This window comes from Engraulis encrasicolus, chromosome 15 (assembly GCF_034702125.1).
Source record: "Engraulis encrasicolus isolate BLACKSEA-1 chromosome 15, IST_EnEncr_1.0, whole genome shotgun sequence".
NCBI lineage: Eukaryota > Metazoa > Chordata > Actinopteri > Clupeiformes > Engraulidae > Engraulis > Engraulis encrasicolus.
The window spans coordinates 50,147,192-50,165,048 of NC_085871.1; the positions used below are offsets into that span (position 1 = coordinate 50,147,192).

A 17,857-nucleotide genomic window follows, 5' to 3' on the forward strand; every position below is an offset into this window, starting at 1 on the left:
AGCGAACATGGCGAGACTGACACGTCATTCGCAAATTACGCGTCATGTAGGCTAAACGGTGCATGGATTGGAAAATCAGATCATTGTTGGTGCAGATATGATTATAAATGGTGAAAATGAAGGAGGGAATTCCGAAAAGTTATAGACAAGCAAAGATGTCTTCTTTTGGTGCAGCAGCTGTGCAGAGCCAGCACCTAGGCATGCAGCGCCAGGTGTAGCCTAAAGGCAAAATGGTTGCGTGAGGAATTTAATATCTCTGGATCGTTTTTTTGATCGGCATGTTTTCCCGATCACCGATCAGGCTATTTTTGGCCATTATCGGCCGATCATGATCGGCTGCCGAGCAATCGGAGCACCTCTACCATTTAGCCATTTCACACAGGTAAGAAAAAAGTCTGTGGTTAGCGAGACACGCTGTTACAGCGAACGTGATGTTCGGCTGAAAGGTAATGAAGAGAGTCAGCTAGATTTCGCCCCCGACGTTACCAAAAGTTCACTCCGACACTCTGGGCGATTGGCGAAGGTGCCAATATCTGAGGAAGCACGTCCTTTAGATATATTTCAGAATATTTTCACTGAGGAAGTTGCGGATATGCTGATAGCCTATTGGTGAGGCAGACAACGGTAGACATGCGGATTATAGACGCGCGGCCACACATCCAGCTCAAAGTGGAGCCCCGTCTCAAAATAGGATATGAAATAACTCATCGGTCTCTGCATAACGTTTGGAGGAATGAAACGGCCATACTCGCCGGTGGGAGAGCAAGTGTCTGTATCAGACCAATGTCCCCCGACTTATGGCAGAAATGACTGCCTTATATTTATAATAATAATGATTATTATGATTTAGTTATAGTCGGCTATTGTAACAGTAGCAATAGTAATAGCCTATAATAAATAGCATCAAGCATTATCCTGAAAGCACATAAAAGAAATCATATCTCATAATCAAATGATTGAAAAAAGTTTCATGAAAATGTATTAGTGTTAATGCTGAATGAGCATAATCCTGTGAAAGCAGAGGATTTTACCTTTTAAATGCAATTCATCCCATGTCCCTATGTGTTCCAGAGGCTGAGATATTGAATTTTTCATAGGAGTTTTCAACCAATTTCAGAAAACCCTCAGGCATTGGGGACCTTTTCTAAGAACTGGCTTAGGCGCCAATGGGTTAATACTGACCAGAATTACCCATCTCATTCCCTCATTGGTTTGGGAAATACAGTGAGTGGTGTGAAGTGATCATGTACACTCCTAAAACATTTCCTGCTGTCTTTGTATGAGTAGAGGTTTCCCCCACGTGTGTGTCTCCTGTGTGAAGCCTCTGGTGGATATTAAGGTCTGCTTTCCTCCTAAAGCTTTCTCCACAGTCAGCACATGAGAAGGGTTTCTCTACTGTGTCAATGTGCTGGTGAAATATGAGGAGATTCTTAGTCTTAAAGCTCTTGTCACATTGGCTGCAAGTGTACGGCCTCACTCAAGTGTAACAGCGACTCATTTACTCTCTCAAGTGTGACGACAAGTGTGTCTTAAAGAACCAGTTCAATCAAGTGTATCTTGTAAGGTTAAAAGACAGGTTTCTCCCCTGTGTGAACAGGCTGACCAGTGCATTTGGAGCTGGTGTTTTGACTTAAAGCTCTTGTCACACTGACTGCAAGCGTACGGCTTCTCTCCAGTGTGAATGCGACGATGTTTGTGGAGTTTAGAAGATGACAAAAAACTCTTTCCACAATCTATGCATGAAAATGGCTTCTCCCCTGTGTGAACGCGTTGGTGCATTTTGAGCTCTGTTTTTGACTTAAAGCTCTTGTCACACTGACTGCAAGCGTACGGCCTTTCTCCAGTGTGAATGCGACAATGTGTGTGGAGGTGAGAAGACTGTGAGAAACTCTTTCCACAGTCAGTGCACGAAAATGGTTTCTCCCCTGTGTGAACACGCTGGTGTCTTCGGAGCTCTGCTTTTGACTTAAAGCTCTTGTCACACTGACTGCAAGCGTACGGTCTCTCTCCAGTGTGAATGCGACGATGTGCATGGAGGGTAGTATACCGTGAGAAATTCTTTCCACAGTGCGTGCATAAAAATGGTTTCTCCCCTGTGTGAACAGACTGGTGGATTTGGAGCTCTCTTTTTGTCTTAAAGCTCTTGTCACACTGGCTGCAAACATATGGCTTTTCTCCAGTGTGAATAAGGCGATGTGTGTTGAGGTGAGAAGACTGCAAGAAACTCTTTCCACAGTCAGTGCATGAAAATGGTTTCTCCCCTGTGTAAAGACGCTGGTGGGTTTTGAGCACCTGTTTTGTCTTAAAGCTCTTGTCACACTGGCTGCAAGCGTACGGCTTCACTCCAGTGTGAATGCGGCGATGCAGCTGGAGTTTAGTAGCCGTTGAGAAATTCTTTCCACAGTGCGTGCATAAAAATGGTTTCTCCCCTGTGTGAACAGACTGGTGGATTTGGAGCTCTCTTTTTGTCTTAAAGCTCTTGTCACACTGGCTGCAAACATATGGCTTTTCTCCAGTGTGAATAAGGCGATGTGTGTTGAGGTGAGAAGACCGGAAGTAACTCTTTCCACAGTCAGTGCATGAAAATGGTTTCTCCCCTGTGTGAAAACGCTGGTGGATTTGGAGATCATCTTTTCTCTTAAAGCTCTTGTAACACTGGCTGCAAGCGTACGGCTTCTCTCCTGTGTGAATGCGGCGATGCAGCTGGAGTTTAGTAGCCGTTGAGAAAGTCTTTTCACAGTCTAAGCATGAAGATGTTTTCTCCTCTGTGTGAACACGGTGGTGGTTTCTGAGATTTTGTTTTGTCCTAAAGATCTTTTCAGACTGATTGCAAGAATGCGTCCTCTCTCCAGTATGAATACGATTATGTGTGTGGAGGGCAGAGGAATGTGTGAAACTCTTTCCACAGTCAGTGCATGAAAATGGTTTCTCCCCTGTGTGAACAGGCTGGTGATTCTGGAGATGTTCTTTTCTCTTAAAGCTCTTGTCACACTGGCTGCAAGCGTACGGCTTCTCTCCCGTGTGAAAGCGCCGATGTCTGTGGAGGTTAGAAGAAAGTGAGAAAGTTTTTCCACAGTCAGTGCATGAAAATGGTTTCTCCCCTGTGTGAACACGCTGGTGCCTTTGGAGCTTATATTTTCTCTTAAAGCTCTTGTCACACTGGCTGCAAGGGTACGGCCTCTGTGTAGTGAAGGCAGCAGAATGTGTTTTTCCACTAAACTCCGCTCCGCTGGAACTGCAGAGTAGCAGGTGCCCTGTGAAGAGTTAAATGGAAATTAATATTAGTCACAACGGTGTGTGAAGATTTATCCCTGCCACTTTCTATTCTTTGCAGAGATTATTTAATGCAGTCCGCATCAGCCATTTCTATTACCAGCGTTCTGAGAGAAAAATCGAATTAAACTACGGTAGTCCTGTCCGAAAAGGGCTGAAGACAATAAACATGTCTTTTCCTTCAATACTTGTGTTGCTGCAGATATTAAGATATTCATTTGGAAACAATTAAAAAAAAAAAAAAAACACTTCCATAACTCCATCATGGGAAACACTTTAGAAGACAACACAGAACTTCAGCAAAATCATTGAAACTGCCACAGATTTCATGTCTTAAGGGCCTGTGTACATTTCACAGAATTCTGGCTGCTTTAAGCTGCCATGCACCCCATCCAGGCCCCAGAGGAAGGTAGGCCGAGGCAACCCAGCATTTTATACAGTTACTGTCTGTCTTTAACCCATTTGATCTAAACAACTCTGGGTCAAACACACATCACAAATAATTAATTTAGGACTGATTCTACGATTCGACTGCACTTTTAAGTCCATGGATTTTATTTGCCAATTCCACTAACTATTAACTGCATCCAATGATGTTTTGGACATTAGCACACATGTATCTTTCATATAATACAGAAAGTGTAGACATGGCATTATTTCCCTCAGCAAGAATGAATATTTAATACTGGTTTTGGGCGTTTTCATGCAGTCCTGTTTTCCAAATGTCAGATTCAGTCTTCATATTAGCATGTAAAGAAACTTGTTTTGCCCAAGACAATTGCAAATGTTGATTCACAGTAATCATCACAATATGACAAAACTGTCAGAAAGACCACTGTCCTTTCCATTATACATGAAATTTGCCATATTGTGTGTGTCCACGAAAACTGTGTTAACCATGTCACGGTCTGAAACCCCCTCCATAAATCAGTAATGGTTTGGTCTTAGGCCATACGAATAACATCATGTGATGTCATAACCTCTTCGTATGGGAAGACTTTTTGGAAAATTTTGAGCTCCATCCTTCCATAATTTAATCCATTCTTTTTCATGTTCTCATAGCGGGAAAAGTGCCTGTCAAATGTGTTATCAACATATTCATAAGAATCTCAAAGCATACAAATACATGAATTGATTAAGGTGTTGTGGTGGAACCTCTGAGGTCCTCAGTAAGCACAACACCATAGAAATGGCTGAAATGTCAAGCCGTGTTACCGTCAATGGTGTTACAATTAGCTATGACAGTTGAGGAGGAGTATGTTTTTGCCAATTTATCTCCATATTGTGGTCAATGACGAATAAGGCTTTTCAGCTTGCAGATTTTAAAATGTAAAAAATATTAGTGTCTAATGAACTTTCTCAACTATTTACAATGTCAGGTATGCACAAAACTAAGTGTGATATTTATATTTAACATTTTTAGTGTTTTTTTTATGTACATGAATTGTCTACGACCTTAAAAAATGTCATGTGGTGCGACCGAGAATAATCTGAATTTTTGTTTGATTTTTATATACATTATTTGGATATTAATCTAACTTCTGAGCATTATGATGTGTATAGAAACAAACTATTGGCAAGTCTTTTAAATTCTAACACATATTATTGCTTCATTTTGATGTCCAATATGCCGGTCACCCGCTTGTGTCTAATTCACACATGACTTTTCCATATAAAATGAACAAAATGAAGAAAAATGCCTGAAAAACAACATTCACCCAAGTGTAATTTGCCTGTTGTTAAAACCCCAGCCATGAATGTGAAATGACATATTCTTATTTTAACAAATTTACTGCTATATTTGGTCGCGCCAAATGATGTATGGTCGCACCAAATGACAGGAAACACTAATATTGGCAAAAAAGTAGCAATAAATTTTTTAAAAAATATATGCAAGTTAATTTTTTAAAAATGTAATCCAATTTTATTCCATTTTAACACTACATTTCCATTTTAAAATGAAAATGTTGTAATTTTTTCCATTTCATGTGTGCCATGCCTACATCTGTCTACTTCTTTTTATAACGTTGTAGTCACAGTTTCATTATCAGTCTTTTTCTCATCCATGTCTATTATTTCTTAAAATCACAAGCAGCTTCTTCAAGTACAAATTTCAAGTTTATTAGCAATTTCAACACTATAAAGATACAGTTGCTAGGAATGTACTTACTTTGGTGTGCCCACCAATTCAACAATATAACCGGACAAGACAAAACTGAGGGGGACATGTACAGAAAACATGGGTGCACATGAATGACAGGGAATGACAACATACAAAAACATTAGAAAGTTGGTTGTACAGAATACAGCTGGAGTTACACTGTGCAAATTAAGGTGCTGTTTCCACGTAGCAGGATATTTTTTTAGCAGGGTATTTTTTTCTCCTGCTACGTGGAAACGCCACATGTGGATAAAAAAATCCTCCATTGTAACAAATGCGTTTCAGACCCCTAAACAGGATATTTTTTTCTCCTGCTATTTTTTTCTCCTGCACCTGGATTTTTAAATATCTGCTACGTGGAAACGGAAGGCCAAAACCAATGCAAAACCAATACAAGCAGGAGAAAAAAATATCCACATATAAAAATATCCAGCTACGTGGAAACGGCACCTAAATAAGAAAGGTAGGTAGGCCAGGTACAGTAGAAGAGTAAATGTGCTAGTGCATATTCGACTCTTGTATGGCTTGTGGGTAGGTACTGTCCGTAAAACGTGAGGTATTGCTTGGGATGCTGCAGATGCTATTGATGGTAGGAGTGGATATAGATGGTGTGCTGGATGGGTGAGGTCAAAGATTATGTTCTTGGCTTCCCTGGCAATTCTGGTGTTGTAGCGAGAGGCTAAGGTGGGAGGACTGTGACCAATTATTTTGGAGGCCCTGCACACCACCTTCTCCAGCTGTTGTTTATCTTGGCTGGTGGTGCTGCCATACCAGATCAGTGTGGAGAAGAGAAGGGGAGCACACACTCAATGGGAGCAAGGTAGAAGTAGATCATGCCTGCTTGACTGACCCCCAAACGGAAGTGTAGTCTTTGGTGAGGTTTTGAAATAATAAGCTTGGGTTCCATGACAGGGACCGATGGATGGTCATGAATCATAAAATTCATAAAACTGAATAGTCAATTCATAAACAAGAATAGTCAAGTCAACTCACTCCACTACCTGGCCATTAATACAGATGGGGATGTGCTGGCCTGATATGAGTCCATTATGTCCTCTATGAGTTCTTTGGTTTTGGATATGTTGCGTAGAAGATTATTGATTGCACTCCACTGCACTAGTTTATTGCAATCTCATTGTGATATGATGTTTCATCACTAGGGGTGTGTATTGGCAAAGGGTTCACAGTTCGATGCGCATCACGATACACATGATGCATTGCAATTCATGTACTATTGCGATGCATTGCGATATTTACTTCAGTAAATGTGTAAAATACAGCTTATTTGTCAGTTGCTGTGTCGCTTTCTTAAGTCAGTTCATTCTATTTAAGCATTCTATCATCTGGGAGAGAGCTTACATCACAACAGAAATATTACCTATTCTCTACTGAACAAAATAACCCGTGGCAAATCGAATTTTATTGTTATCAAATAATCAATTGTCATGACTCCATACAGTATATTGAGAAAATAAGTATCACGATACCTTGTCATGAATCGATGCATTGCATCGTGAGTGTAAGTATCGCGATGCATCGATGCAACGATTATTTTGCACACCCCTATTCATCACCATTATGTATGAGGCCTATAACAATGGTGTCATCTGCAAACTTTAGAAGTTTGACATTGAGAATTGCTATACAGTGGTTGGTATGTGTATAGAGAGAATAACAGGAATTAAACTAGACAACCTTGTGGTGCACCTGTGTTCAAGACCTTGGTTGATGGGAAGTTAATGGGTTTTACACACTGTGTTAGCTGTTAGATAAACACTGAGGACTGTACTGAAGAGGAAATATACTGCTTTTGCAATTAATATATCTTTTCCCAGAAAACAGTTTAGAAACACACATATGTGGCCAAAAGGACAAGATTTCACTAGTAAACAATTATTAAGCACATCCTGATGATCCATGACAAGTCTATCTGGTCTGAAGGGAAAAGTGAAGGATGGAGATGGTCCATGAGGATGCAGGAAGTTCAGTTTCACCTCTCCAGTGCTCTGCAACTTTTTCAACAGGTTCTCAGCTTCATGATGGTACATCTCTGTTGTGGCAAACTGGCAATGGATGTTCTTGAGAGAGATGCACCATCATGAAGCTGAGAACCTGTTGAAGAGGTTTGAATCTGCAAGAACGATTCCAGGTACTCAAAAAACTACACAGCTTCTGCCCATTGTCAATGGACATTAGGCCATTTTCCGCATTCAGAGAAGGAGTTGAAAGAGTGAGCTCAGTAAAGGAATGTGTTACATTTTCAAGCATCAAAGGGTATGTTGTAGCTGTATATGATGGCAACTGGTGGCTAGCATGTGTTGAGGAATGTATGCTGAGCACTGGAGAGGTGAAACTGAACTTCCTGCATCCTCATGGACCATCTCCATCCTTCACTTTTCCCTTCAGACCAGATAGACTTGTCATGGATCATCAGGATGTGCTTCTGGTAGTGGAACCTAACTGCAACGGGACGTACTTATACATTATCTACAAAAGACACAGCTGCTGCTTCAAATGCACTGGTAGAGTACAAAATGAGAGTGTAGCCATTGATTATCTCTTTAAAGTACGGTAAAGGGAAGATGACACAGGTACACAGAGAAGGAATGTTCAAACATTCACATATCATCATTTGGTGTGTATAAGTGGACATCTGCATTAGTTTCTGAAACCTGGGACCATGGAAACTGACCATTTTTGTTTTGTTTTTGTTTTGTCATGTGATGCTACTATGGTATAACCATATTATTAGTAAGTGGTCTGTATGATGCCATATTTGTGAGTCAAATTCTCTCTGAAATGAATAAAAAACCGAACACCAGCATTTGAGGTGTTGCTAATGACATTGCCGGCTACGTTTGGACAAGGAACTGGCCATTTTAAAATATAGTTTTTTTAGATATTCAATTTTTAATTTTTCAATTTATCATAATTCATATTCTGAGAGTTGTTGTATTCCAAGCTGATTGTGTAATATGTAGAGCCAGAAAAGAGCTTTCAAACAATACCACAGGCATCTTTTTGTGCCTAACACTGACTGATATATTCAAGGCTGAATGTATAGTGTCCTACCCTAAAATGTGAACCTTTCCTAGTCTGTTTCTCCCTTCATATTAGTGTCAGATTCAAACCAATGCAGCTCTGGGGTGCTACCTTGCTACTAAAAAGGCACACCAAGTAAGCTTATGATTGAAATCCGGATCGGTCGGGTCCCAAAGCGTCTGATTTCACGTGAAATGACCCTATTAAGGTGACATCAGAGCCATGGATTTGAGAGTTGCGACAAGTCGGTTGGTGACATGGTCCTCATAGCTTCAAGTAATTGTAGCCAATTGAGATTTTGAAGTCCGTTATAAAAAGAATGAGGCAAAACACCATCCCAATTTTTTGATATGTTGTTAAAAAAACATCCTCTTTCAGAAACACCAAACAGAAAGTTCCTAACTAGTGTCATACATTGGAAATATTGCTCCAAACATTGGTGCAAATTATTTTTTTTCCCATCTTTGGACCTCTGTATCTCAACAACCATTGGGGCCTTTTGTTAGATATACTATGATGTGAAAGTCATGGTACATATCAGACCATTTACCAAGGATGAACCTTACTTGTAGAACTTGTGAGGTTTTTACAGACATTTGGAAACCCTAGAACATATGATATCTACAAAAGGTAGAGGCACATTATTACGGTGTGATTTGACTTACAGTGCTGCAAATTGTAATATATGATATTCAGGTCTGGGACTCTTAGCCCTGAAAATATAATGAATCTGACACAAATAGTTCTGGAGATAATTGAGTCTGAACATGGTCGCTGATGCAATGTCGCTAAGACAAGCGTAGGGGGTGTACTTATTTACAGATTTTTTGTGCCAAAAGTATTCACATCTGAGTTCTGATATTGTGGATATGATCTCTTGGATGTTTAAGCCATCACATACATTTTTTTCAGGCAAATCCGAGGGGGTCGAGTGGGAGATTTTTCAGAAATTTGCTGATTCCAGCTGGAATGACCCTGTTGACAAAATAATCAAGCAAAGGTTCGCTTTCATTAGAGTATTTATCAAATGATTTAAGATTAAGCTTGGCAATTTGTTTGTTTGGGAACTTAAATATATACACTATGTAAACATCTAGGTCATTTAGTTGAAAAAAAATACTGATAATTGACATTTTGCTTTTGCCAAAAGCGCAGGCGAATCGTAGAATCACTCTTAGACATACACATGCCCCCCCCCTTCATATTTGAAATTAGAATTTTAAAACACATCTGTGGTTTTGGGCAAAAGAAGCGTTTGGTGAGCAAAGTGTGACGTTTCATCACATTAATATAATATATAACATTTCCATAATTCTTAGTGTTATGTGACAAGAAAGTCCATTTTGCATGTTCTACAGTTCAGTATGCATTATTACATGTTATTTTTGATATTTGAATTTTGAATAAAGGCTAAAAAAAGTCTCAAAAGCTTTCTGACTTGCAGTTGTAACATACTTTATGTAACCAGTTCGAATCTCGGATATTTCGATAGAGCTGTGGACTGTGGTGACCATATACTAGTTCAAAATGATACTTATACACATGTTTGACTCTATTTGCTGTTTCACTCTATTAACTACCGACAACATTTCCTCTGAATTTCACATTAAAATGTGTAATTTGGAGTTTATTTGTATTTATGTCTTACCAGATCTCTTCCTTGGCTCGGCATCTCTGTGATTCTCTTCATCGTTCTCCTGCCGTCCTTGTGGTCTACAGCAGTCCACCAGCACTACAGATACGCTCCTCAGACTGTACAGAGAACGCAGGGTCTCCTCTCTGTCCTCTTTTACGCTCCTCAGCTGAGGTGGAGAACCAGGGAACTGCTCTGTCTCTTCTTTTATGTTCAACTGGGATGAAGAATCAGGGAACTCTTCTCTTCCTTCCTTTGCATTCAGCTGTTCTGTAGAAGCAGGAAACTCTTCTCTCTCTTCTTTCATGTTCAGCTGGGATGGAGAACCAGGGAAGTCTTCTCTCTCTTCTTTTATGTTCTGTTGTTCAGGAGAATCAGCTAATCTGAACTCCTCTGTCTCTTCTTTCATGTTCAGCTGGGAGGAAAAACCAGGGAATTCTTCTCTCTCTTCTTTTATGTTCAGTTGTTCAGGAGAATCAGCTAATCTGAACTCCTCCGTCTCTTCTTTGATGTTCCTCATCATCTGAAGTGGACAGCTGACTTCTGCAGAGGGCATCTAAGAAGTGTTCTACAGACCTTGAAACTGGACAGAAAAATCATGACAATTATTGGCAAAGTTTGTCTCCTTTTACATTTGCAACCCAACCTCACAGTAATGGCGGTGCAAGCCTAGACCAGCATGCTAAGAACAAGGTAATGAGTGTAGAAGCTTAAATCAGCAGGACCATGGACAGTAGTATCTGTAATATTTGATGTAGAGTGTTCCAGTAAAATTCTAGAAGATCCTCTAGAAATTCCTTAATCCTCAAAGGGTTAATGTGTAGACCAGGGGTTCCCAACCTTTTTCAACTTGGGGCCCACTCAAAATTGCCAAAAAATGTTTGGGGCCCACCTCTGACCCAATTTAGAATAAAACTCAAATAAATTATCAGTAACACACACCAAAATATGATTATTATTTTTAGAAAATGATTTCAAGGCCCACTTGGAATACCTTCAGGGCCCACAGGTTGGGAACCACTGGTGTAGACCATGTATTGACCCGTTTAGAAGTCACATCCTCACTGATTGTTGACTCTCTAAGACACACACGCACAGAAGTGCACACTGCACATAATGAAATTGCATTTATGCCATGCTCAGAGTGCCTCAATCATGGAGGAGGATGGGGAGAGCACTGGTTAATTACTCCCCCACCAACCTGGCAGGTCGGGAATTGAACCGGCAACCTTTGGGCTACAAGTCTGACGCCCCTCAACCATGAACTCCCTTGCGGCCCCACAAGGGCTCCCTCGTCCTCCACTTTGAAAAAACATATTTATGACTTAATTATTTATTCTGTTGTGTTTATCACTGAGAAGCATGGCATGGCACTTACTGTGTTCATGGTGCATCTACCATCTTCACTCGCACAAAAAAAAGCATTTTGCATTTCATTAATTTTTACATGTGTATTACTATGTAAGAACGCTTAAACTTAAGTTTCTTACTTTCAGAATTATATTACAACATGATATTATTCTTACAATACATACTTCTGTGCATTTCATTGTGCACCTTGTAAACATGAAATGGTGATGGCAGTCAACATATGCGATTGGAGATGTGATGTCAAACTGTGCCTGTGAGAAATGCCTTTCTAATAAGGTCTTTTATTCATTTTCATTCATTAAATTTCTTCAAAACACCACATACAATTTCAGAAATTCTAGTGGTAGCCATTCAATGTCTCTAGGATTTTTATTTTTAATTTACTTAACTCTTGTTTAACCAGGAAAAGTCACATATAACGCAAGCCTTTCATTTCTACGCCTTCATCACCACAAGAACATGACCTTTTTCTCCACAAGCCTCATTGCGCGCTCAGATGGGGAAAAAACACTTGAAGCCTATGGGAACCGTACAGTCCACAATAGCAGCGGCTTGAAAAGGTGTTGGCTTATCCTTAACGCAGGTCTGAAGACAGTCACACGCTACCATAATCAAAATGCTATATCTTGTTGAAAAAGTAATTCAACACTAGATGGACATCTTGTTGTGACATTGTGAACAATGACACAGCAAACGCATGGCATAATCAAAGATAAAGGCGTTCCAACGACACTAGAGCATGGCTAAGTTTTAGTGGAGGCTTTTCTTCGGAAAGTGCTGTGTAGCACGATCAATATTCAACTTCAACATGTAGTATGGCAAGAAAAAAAAACGAAAAAAAAAACGTGTAGTGGGCCTACCAGAGAAATGAAGGCGGTTGCGGCTACAGAACTAACGGACCACCTACCTCCACTTTTTCGACGTATCCAAAAAAGCAGTCAGGGTTTTTTTTGTCGTCTGAAGAAATATGACTGTAAAGCGACGGGTCTTTAAATACGCTTTCTGTATCACAAACAATGGAAATGTAGTCTACACGTGTTCCAACACTTTTCGGTTGTGTTTGTTTTGATTTCCTTCCTTGAGTGTAAGGAAGGAAGTGACGAAGGACCAAAACGTGGCCATCTTGTATATCAAAATAAATCTCTACTTCAAAGTAAAACAACATCCGCTCTACATAGACCTCTCTGGTAAAACTTATGACTAATACTACAACCATATAATAATAATAATAATTATTATTATAATATAAATATTATTATTAATAATAATAATAATAATAATAATAATAATAATAATAATAATAATAATAATAATAATAATGTTTTAAAAATGATAATAACAATAATAATAAGCCAGAAATAGCAGAATCTGTTAAAGGCATTTCACAATTAAGTAAAGGAAGAATTGCTCACTGTATTTCTTGTCTTGGTCATTTATTCAACATATATTTTTTTACAGCAATATAAGCAACACCACTGTATCCTGTAGTGCACGCTGTTATGATGTTTATAGCATAGAAAAAGTTCAGGCTTGGGAAGCAATCACAATGTAAAGCTCTGTCTGACATGTAGGCCTACTGTAGCCCACCATGACTGTATCCTGCTGTGCTGTGAATGCTGTTATGATGCTTATAAACTAATGCGTATCCTACAGAGGGCTCAGGTCTATTAACATGCAACAGCAGTATTAGGATTCAAGATTTGTTTATTACGTCTTATTATAGGTTTGAAGGAGTAAAAAATTGTTGTGTTTTTGTGTCCTCAAAAAGATTTTAAAAGAATAAGAAGAGAGAAGGGGGGGGGAGTGCAAAAAAGTGCCTTGTTGTTGTCTTCAGCACGTGTTTCAGCAATTTAAACTGATTGGTGGAAGAAACTACTTTGGAGTCTGGTAGTGTGAGATTTCAGACCTCTAACACCAGAGGCAATAAAGGACTACTCTCCTGTTCACCAGAGCGGCCCATCGAGAGCAACACAGCAGGGGCGGAGCACTAGTATTGGGACAGGGAGATGTGTCAGAGGCGTTGGGCCCACAAAATATCGTAGAATGGGGCCCCTACAAGATGTTTGGCAATCGAAAGCCACTGGCAGGGGGCCCCCCCAAGTGGTGAGGCCGGGGGTTCCTGGCCCCTATGCCCCCCCTCTGCTCCGCCCCTGACACACAGGGTCAATACCTACCCAAATATCCCTTTCAGACAGCTTCCTCTTGCGTCCACAGATAAATCCTATTGGATGTGGTTCATCCTTCTTGGTGGTATGTAGACATTACCTTGGATACCACTTGCTGTCTCAGTCAAAGATGCGAACAGTTACACGTGCACCAAGAATTTCTCCTTTTTGATCTCTGATTTGTCAACCATAATGTTGTGTGCATTGTGAAATTCTGAGCAAAACTGTGCTCTTACCCTGCTAACCTTCACACTTCACTTTACTGGTGCAATGTGCAATTAATGAAGATAAGCCAACAGGCTGGTCCACTTGAGCCATGAAACTTCTGACACTAAAACGACAGGTGTCTCAGTTATTTTGTCCAAGCCCTGTATCTGCATTGCTGCTACTGTACATTTGTTTACCCCCGCCCCACACACACATAGGGTGCGTTCCAATATGTGACCTTGCGTCCTCCACTTGTGCTTATGGCCTCGTACCAGGAAGTAATACATCATGATGACATCACTGACTGCAGCATTATATTTTAATTGTAAAGTCATTTTCTCATTTGCAAACTGGATGGTGAATGAAGAATAGTCCCCCAAAAATTGTTTTGGCTAGGCTGACAGCAGGGAAACTTAATTGTTTTCTCCACAGAGGCGGGTCATCAGCAAAACGTGAGGCCACAAGCACAAGTGGAGGACGCAAGGTCGCATATTGGAATGCACTCATACAGTACATAAACACTTAGCAAAGAGAGATATCCTCCGCGCTCCTGCACTTCACAATCTGGTGCGTCTCGGGAAAGGACTTAGTAAATGCAGGGGAAGAAAGGAATCACCGGAGCATCTTCAGATGTGAAAATTAACTCGTTTTATTAGGCAAGCGCCAAGACTAACGTTTCGACGTTCACACGTCTTCTTCAGAGTCAATATGGCAAACCTGGGTAGGTGATGCTTAAAAAAAAACTTTCAGAAGCACCTGACAGGTGCATAGGGGTGTGGTTACTGCAATCACCCAAGGGTGCCAATGACAAAGGCTGCACTCCAAAAACAAAACAAGAAAAAGACAAAGAAACAAATTACAAAGAAAGCCAAACAAAAGAAAAGAAAAGTGGGGGGAAAAGTACATAAACAGTCTTGGGATGATTGACATGTGTAACCTCCCCCATGACAAAGGGGATGTCATGATGTAATTGTGCCTCTTGGGAAAATGCCTCTTCTGTAGCCTGATAAACCAGCCTAAATGTGAGATTGGATGTGTAATTTAGTCTGGCCCTGATGAATAGTACATCCGCAGACTGTTGATGAGAACAACGCGTTGTCTTTCAAACCGTACCTGTGCCTATAGGCCAACGCTCTGACCAATCAGTGATATCTTTCTCATGGATGTGCTTTCCCAGCGTTGCAAGCTTCATCGTCACTCCCTCAAAACTCTGCCCGCTTTGATTCAAAACAAATCTCTGCGTTGTGATTGGTTTGCCAGATTCAGGGCAATGTGTTCAAAATGTTTGACTGATCCGAGGCCAGACCCACTTGCAGGCAAAGCATTTTTGCCGTCCAGTGGGTGGCGCTGTTTTACTAGGCTACCTCTTCTGAAACTTTTCAACAATATTTCAATAAGCACACAAGTTATTTCCAAATTGTACATAGAGTAAGTTTAATACAACAACTGTTGGTGTTACAAAAGAAAACTTCTTAGTATAACTTCAGACATATTTTTCCAGTTTTGTGAAATTAAAATGAGTACGCCGCTGTGTTATAATGCCCAGGGCTCTAAATTAACACACGCCAACCCGCCAAACACGGGTGAAAAATAATTTTGGCTAGTAGAAAAAAATACCTACCCGCCAATTTGGCTAGTAGCGCCTGAGTACAGTAAATTATGAACGGTAAACCGCTGCTCTGACGAACGTTAGACGGCGAGATTTCCTACATTACCCATGGACCCTAGCGTCTCGACGTAGCCTCCCACCGTGGGCTTTCCAGTGCAGAGAGCGGCAACTCCATGCTATTGCGCGCGCCAGGATTGAAAACATTTCAGACGACCAGCCTTCTGTCAGCTACGCTGCGCTCACACTATTCTGACAGGCAGCTCTCCTCCTATGCTCTCGTCGCTTTCGCTACAACCTTAACGTCACTACTGCTATTATTACTATATGAACCTTGCTGTAACAGGCTGCATTTTTGAAGCAGCGAGGCCCTGACCGTTTCAATAACAGGACGCAGATTATGCATAGAGCTACTTCTGTTCTGTAGACTATGTTTTGTGCGAGTGATGAGAATGTGTCGGGGGTTAGAGCAAGGTTCTCTGTGTTGGTGAATGCTAGTAGTAATTGTAACCGTAATAATAGTGACGTTAAAAATGAGTGGTTGTGGAACGAAATAGCGACAAGGGCAGAGGAGGAGAGCTGACTCTCAGAGTAGTGTGACCGTAGCTGTCAGTTCAGTTGTCTTCTGAAATGTTCTGAGTCCTGGCGCAACTAAGTTGGAAAGCCCACGCCATCGTAAAGACAAAAAAAAAAAAAACAACCAACGACGAAGCTGTGGAAGTAACAAAGGAAGCGAAGATTCCCCAGATATTATTTACTTTTAGTTAAACTAAGCTTATTGTCATTTTGTTGCGCGTGGTAGAGAAGAACTCCTCCTCTCTCCCCTCCTTTTCCTCTCATCTCTTCTGTGTGGTTTGGCTGTGTGCTTGGTTACTGTATGTTAAAGGTCTGTTATGTGAGTGGCTTGTGTGATGTGATTCAGCTGTTTTCAGAGGAATTGAACAAAAACTAATCAAATTGATTAGGCCTAAGTAATGAAAGTAAAAAATAAAGCAGAAGTTAAAAATAATTAAAAATATATATATATAGCCTATAATATGCTTATTATGTAGGCATATAGTAGGCTAGCCTATGCAGGCCTATAGTGTATCTGTGTTGTAGAAATAGTTGAACAAAATAACCATAATAATAATAAAAAACTACCCTAATGCATAGTTTATTTTGGCGAGAGAAAAAAAATGGCTAGTTGAACTTCTGTTTGGCTGGTAAGAAAAAATGTCCACTAGCCAAATTGGCTGGTGGTGGGAAAAGTTAATTTAGAGCCCTGATAATGCCATACAGAGGACCATGATCTGATTCAGTACTCATGTTACATGCTCTTGTGGAATTCAGTTTCCAAATGATGGCGGCATTCGTTAAACCCCAAACCATGTCAGTCCCTCTACCATTCTTGACTGTAAACATGGGATGCTTTTTCTTTGTACCTCTCACTTGGTTATCACCACCCATGCTTGACACCATCTAAAACAACATGTTCATCATGGTATCATCAGAGACTAACAGGCTAAGGATATGAATTCCTGGAACCATGTCCTGTGGTCTGATGACACCAAGACAAGCACATTTATTTTTAGACGTGTAAAGGATATGTGGTGGTAACCATGTAAGTAGTACAAAGAAGTACATTGTATTCATCCTGTTAATGCAACTGTAGTCTATCGTTTACAGTGTATCATTGTGTTAATTGTAATGATTAACTGTAATGGTTGAATTAACCTAAATGGTCATTTACCATTCATTCTCCATTCCACCATTCCATTGTCTCATTCTATTTAGGTGTCCTCATTCATTAACCCATTGGCACCGTTTGTCAATATTTACAAGACGCATGGGACAATGTTTTGTTCAAATACACACAAGGTGGGTGTTCTCGATTTAAATTAAAAAAAAAAGTTTGATTCGTCGACAATAATGTCAAACGAAATCCACCATGCTCGATTCTGCACACATCCGTTTAGCCATTTCATACAGGTAAGAAAAAAGTCTGTGGTTAGCGAGACACGCTGTTACAGCGAACGTGATGTTCGGCTGAAAGGTAATGAAGAGAGTCAGCTAGATTTCGCCCCCGACGTTACCAAAAGTTCACTCCGACACTCTGGGCAATTGGCGAACGTGCCAATATCTGAGGAAGCACGTCCTTTAGATATATTTCAGAATATTTTCACTGAGGAAGTTGCGGATATGCTGATAGCCTATTGGTGAGGCAGACAACGGTAGACATGCGGATTATAGACGCGCGGCCACACATCCAGCCCCGTCTCAAAATAGGATATAAAATAACTCATCGGTCTCTGCATAACGTTTGGAGGAATGAAACGGCCATACTCGCCGGTGGGAGAGCAAGTGTCTGCATCAGACAAATGTCCCCCGACTTATGGCAGAAATGACTGCCTTATATT

The 17,857-nt window shown here is 40.5% G+C and overlaps 1 protein-coding gene across 2 annotated transcripts in view; it reads right to left on the reverse strand.

Annotated features, from left to right (window-relative positions):
* Positions 1-1,542: 1,542 nt before the first annotated feature.
* Positions 1,543-17,857, reverse strand: part of LOC134464139 (oocyte zinc finger protein XlCOF6-like) — a 55,567-nt gene continuing 39,252 nt past the window's right edge. Inside the window, exons 1-3 of one of the 2 annotated variants that reach the window (XM_063217597.1) lie at positions 12,388-12,610; positions 10,125-10,692; positions 1,543-3,254 (exon numbers count right to left, since the gene is read on the reverse strand). In XM_063217597.1, the coding sequence (XP_063073667.1) occupies positions 1,543-3,254; positions 10,125-10,665 (2,253 nt within the window). In that variant the 5' untranslated portion in view covers positions 10,666-10,692; positions 12,388-12,610. Of the gene's footprint in view, positions 3,255-10,124; positions 10,693-12,387; positions 12,611-17,857 lie in introns of those variants that run through there. The other variant, XM_063217598.1, reaches the window with a different exon arrangement.